The following is a 4,696-nucleotide window of genomic DNA, read 5'->3' as shown; positions in this document are numbered from 1 at the left end:
TAAGGGCAAATGAGAGTCATTTTATTAGCTTTGGATATGAATCTTGTACAGTTTATGGTATGGAAACAGAAACGACTTACAAATTGGGTGGCTTTTCCTCCCTTACATCAAAACGAAGACACAAATGAAAATATTATAACACCGAGCACATCACAACTTAAAGATGCATGTAGATGAACAGACTCGCTTGTTGAAATGGTATTAGCTAGCGTTTAGTTGGCCTTGCTTCCAGGCCTCCACCAGCTCTCTTCTCCAGGGTGTAAGGCATGTGAGTTCCCAGAATTTTATCCCATGTGATGAAGAATGGCTGCGAGAAGTTGTACTTGTTGCCATAGAACTGGTGGTGGACATCATGGTATGCTGTGTTATTCCAGAAGAACATGTGGAAGATGTTCCCAGGAAGACACAGACCGCAATGATCATCGATACCTTTCATGGTGGAGAAGGAGAAGAAGAAGATAGATGTTCGAGGTGTCATGCCCGATACGACGAACGCCAGGGCTCCGCCGAGAGTGTCCAAGATGAGCCCCTCCAATGGATGGTTATACTGGCTCCCGAAGGCGTAGGGGACGACGAGCCGGTGGTGCCAAGAGTGGATGTGGCGGTACAAGAACTTGTTGAGGTGCATGTACCTGTGCCAGAAGTATTGCCATGTATCGATAACAAACATGCCGATGAAGAACTGTTTCACAATCACAGTGATCGGAGTTCGAACATCTGAGGTGGTCGTGCTATCATCTCTGCTTAGCTGCAATGGTTGTTGAGGTTTATAGATTAGCAAATGAATATAATATTGCGTCATGAGAGCAATATAATTAATGCATGGTATTGTAGGCAATCTTATATGGGGAGTTTATTTATTTGTACCCTAAAAACAAGGAATGCAATGGCAGCCTGCAGCAGCTGTTGAAGAAGAACCCCTTTAACAACCTCACGCTTTGAGACCAAGTTCTTGGTGTCTTCATCTTTCTTCGAGTGCAACCGGTACTTCTCGAGGGAGCCAAGAATCATATATATACCCGAATAGATCCAGTAGACGGCAATGGGCACAAAAATGCCCAAAACCTCGTCAGAAGGAACATAATCCATTGCACCAAACTAATCGAAGCAAGACCTTGGAGAGGAGGAGGGAGAGGAGGGAGAGAAAATCCGCTTTTCGGGTACTTTTGAAGTTAAGTTCGTGGGCTTATATAGAAAACGGGAAGCACTGTTTCTTCTCTTCTCGCCTTGAAAGTTCGGCCTCGGGCTAAAGAATCTCTGATCAAATCCAACTCCAAGGTTCCGTCAGCCGTAACCTTCCCCAGATATTATAATTAATAAGCTATTCAAATATTGCTATTATAATAAGTCCTACCGGAAAAAAAAGAAAAAGGAAAGCAAAGGTTCACAATCTATTGAATAGTCAATGATTTTTCAGCAGCGAAAAGTCCAACTTTTATTGAGAAAGAGTTGAAAGTCTAATTTTGTAAGCTTCCAGCTCAATAATAACGGCTTGGGGTGGAAGAAAGTTCCACATTTAGCTGAGACCCATGCATGGCTACGTGAAATTATTAGGCGGACTCAGAATAAATTCATCCAAACTTATGTTGCTATTACATATAAAAAAAACAAATAAATTTATTTTAGATTCATTATGCATCTTATCCATCTAATAATTTTTTCATGGCTATAGTTTCATCCAAGATTCGCCGTTTCAATACCGGATCTTGTACCGGTGCTACACTAATATAGTATCGATATAAATTCAATATAAATTTGGGGCATGTTTATGCATTAAGTATTTTATGTTCATGAGTTATCTTAATGTGCCCCACTGCCAACCATTCATTCTCATTTTGATGGTTGGATTTCTTTATCTCTCATTGATTAATAAAAGAAATAATCATCATGGTATTCTTTCGATTAGAGAAACAAATAAGATTTACTTTGAGCGCCAATCAAGGAAGAAAGTGAGGAGTTAATGCCCCGGAAAGCTACTGTAGTAGGAGCGTATTCCTCTCTCCTAGAATAAATGAACGGGATGGGAAGAAAAGAAAACATCTCCTTCAGTTCCGTGCTGTGACTCTGTCTTATTAGGTTCGATAATGAATAACTGCAAGGGATGCATAAACTATTTTTTTTATAGGGATTTGTCTTAAAGTAAATTAAGAAATAATATAAAATTTATAAGTAATTTTTTACTTACCATTATGGAGATATAGAAATTTTTTTTTTACAAAGATATATGTAAGTAACTAATCTCTTATAATTTTTCTGTCCAAAGAACACTAATTATTTCTTAAGAAATTTGCAAAGTAAAATTGTTAATTCAAACCAAAAATTGACCTACCTAAGGTGTTGGGTCACCATGTCATTGGTGCAACTGATGCCAAGTTGGTTAGGCCAAGTGAAAATTAAAATAAATTAAAAAATATACACTACTCTTTAATTGCAAGGTAAGTATAAAATAGTGATAAATCAAATAAATTTTAAAATTATAAAATTGTTAATTCATAAAAATATGTCGAACATATTGATTATTTTTAATATTTTAAATAATAAAATGCTGAAAATATTTAAAAGAATAAAATAAACTTTTTTCTCATGTTCTATTAAAGGAAAAAAAATTAGTATTGCAATGTCATAACTTATTGTAAATAATCTTTTTTAATGACACATACAAGTGACAAATGACATTTTGTCGAGCTAAAGGTGCAATCTCCTTTAATATCCCATTTGGAGTTATTTTAAAATTTTAAAATTGATTTGGGATGTGGGATGTTGGCTAGTCCAATTATGTTCTGGAATGGTGGACATATGGATAGAGGTGTGAGACTACCAGCAATTATAAGATTCTGATTTATTTATTTTTTTATACTATCCATATAATTATTCATTTACTCTTAAATAGAGAAAAGAGATAAGAAGTAAATAATGATAAATTATCTTTTTCGGTCTTCGTGAAAATATATGGTTGTTGTGAAGAGAGAGAAGTATAAGAAATTTTTTTTATACACACTTTTGTTTTAAAAATTTAGCGTCAGAATTTTTACACAATTCATGCCTAAAAGTAAACATTCCATTCATGGTTTGCCATACCATTCTGAATCTTTCCGATTTAGGATGCATTCAAGCGTATCATGGTTAAGTGAGGGAGAGGGAGAGAAAGAGGAAGAGGGACGAAGGGAGGGAGAGAGAGTGGTCGATGAAGAGGGAGGAAGGGCTTAGAATTTTTTTTTTTTTATTTTGTTGGCTTCGAACCGAAATCGATAACTAGTTTGACAACTTCACTTTAAGTTGGCAAAACAATGAAATTGTCAGGATAGTTTGCCGACTTCTTAAGTGAAGTTAGCAAACTATTTACAGATTATAGTTTAAAATTGGCAAAAAAAATATAAAATAAGTATGTTCTGATACGATACAATATAAAACTATACTGTACTATACCGCCTATCGATCGGTATAGATTCCGGTACTAGTTTGACAAATTTTAATCCCATCTCTACTTTATTTCTATTATAAAAAAAAAGTCTTCAAAATGTGAACGTGTTTGTAACCGGCATACAACACGTGGCCTGTACATGGTCAAAGATTAAAACATGTTAGTATTAAGTATTTTTTTTCCGATGTAATTCGGAGGAAGCGAGAAACCATATCTCGTATTCTGGATTATTGACGACATCGAAGTACATTGCCTCGTGATCGTTTACGTCGTATCCGCTTGTTGGATCTCCAAAGTCTTCTCAAAAAATTATTCAACTAATGCTTAAACCTGCACGTCATTAATACTTAATTCGTCAACCTGAGATTCATAAACTACATATGTCTAGACGGATTCATTGACCAGAAAAATGCAGTCGATCGATCATATGTGAACGACGATTCTGTTATCTATAAAGGCATGGTCAAAGTCCGCCGCTTAATGATGTGGTTTGAACTCATCTTATCATTTACCCTTCTTTGAGTTGAACGAGCTACTTGCTAGGAATCCAATAATAAAAAAGCGACTTGGCTGCATGAAGTGATGCATGGAGGACGGTTCAATGATCCAATAATCTTTCACCACCTCATGAGCCAAAACCTGCCTGTAATAGCAAGCGTCATCCATTGGTAGTGCCATGAGAGGACAAGCATGAACTTTTGTATACAATACAAGACTCCTCTTTAATTAATTGTCTTGAATTCATCCCACTAGAGGATTCTATTTCTCCATGGTGAGAAGAATTGCCGAGTTTAATTAAGTCATTTAGCTAAATCTCTGAGAAGCACTAAAGAAGATAAGCTTTTGCTTTCTATATTCTTAATTAATTCATTTCTCAAACCATGTTTTTTCATTCGGATCACTGCTTCCTTTTTCATTCCTAAGATGAAAGTATAAGTTTGATCTGAATGAAAAAGGAAGTACGGTTTGAGAAATTAATTACACAAGAGCAATTTTGTCAGATAGGCTTATGATTTAATGGACTAAGATATGTGCTTTTGGATCAAATTAGTAGGACTAATATATTTCTAGTTGCCTAATTTCTAATCGTTAATTCTTCCTCTTCAATTCAGTCGTTGACATGTGCTAAATCCTTAGCTAATCGGTTTTATACTCGAAGTGTTTGTCTTTGCTTATGGCAAATTACCTATACATGAAATTTTATCAACATAGTGCTCTTTGGATTATTTTTGTATTGGATAGTTTGTACATTTGAACCAGAGATATGAAATTGTT

General features: G+C 35.4%; 1 protein-coding gene across 1 annotated transcript; it reads right to left on the bottom strand.

The window, feature by feature from the left end:
* LOC120111217 (sphinganine C4-monooxygenase 2-like) lies at positions 1-1,177 on the bottom strand. Its single transcript, XM_039127778.3, has 2 exons — positions 868-1,177; positions 1-748 (listed from the first exon to the last, which is right to left on the bottom strand). Exons 1-2 carry the CDS (start codon positions 1,087-1,089, stop codon positions 206-208), a joined length of 765 nt encoding a protein of 254 aa, XP_038983706.1. The 5' UTR covers positions 1,090-1,177; the 3' UTR covers positions 1-205.
* Positions 1,178-4,696: the final 3,519 nt, after the last annotated feature.

Source organism: Phoenix dactylifera, chromosome 7, assembly GCF_051530095.1.
Source record: "Phoenix dactylifera cultivar Ajwa chromosome 7, Ajwa_hap1_PhDact_Kaust_v1.1, whole genome shotgun sequence".
NCBI lineage: Eukaryota > Viridiplantae > Streptophyta > Magnoliopsida > Arecales > Arecaceae > Phoenix > Phoenix dactylifera.
This window is presented reverse-complemented; position numbering and strand designations above follow the sequence as displayed.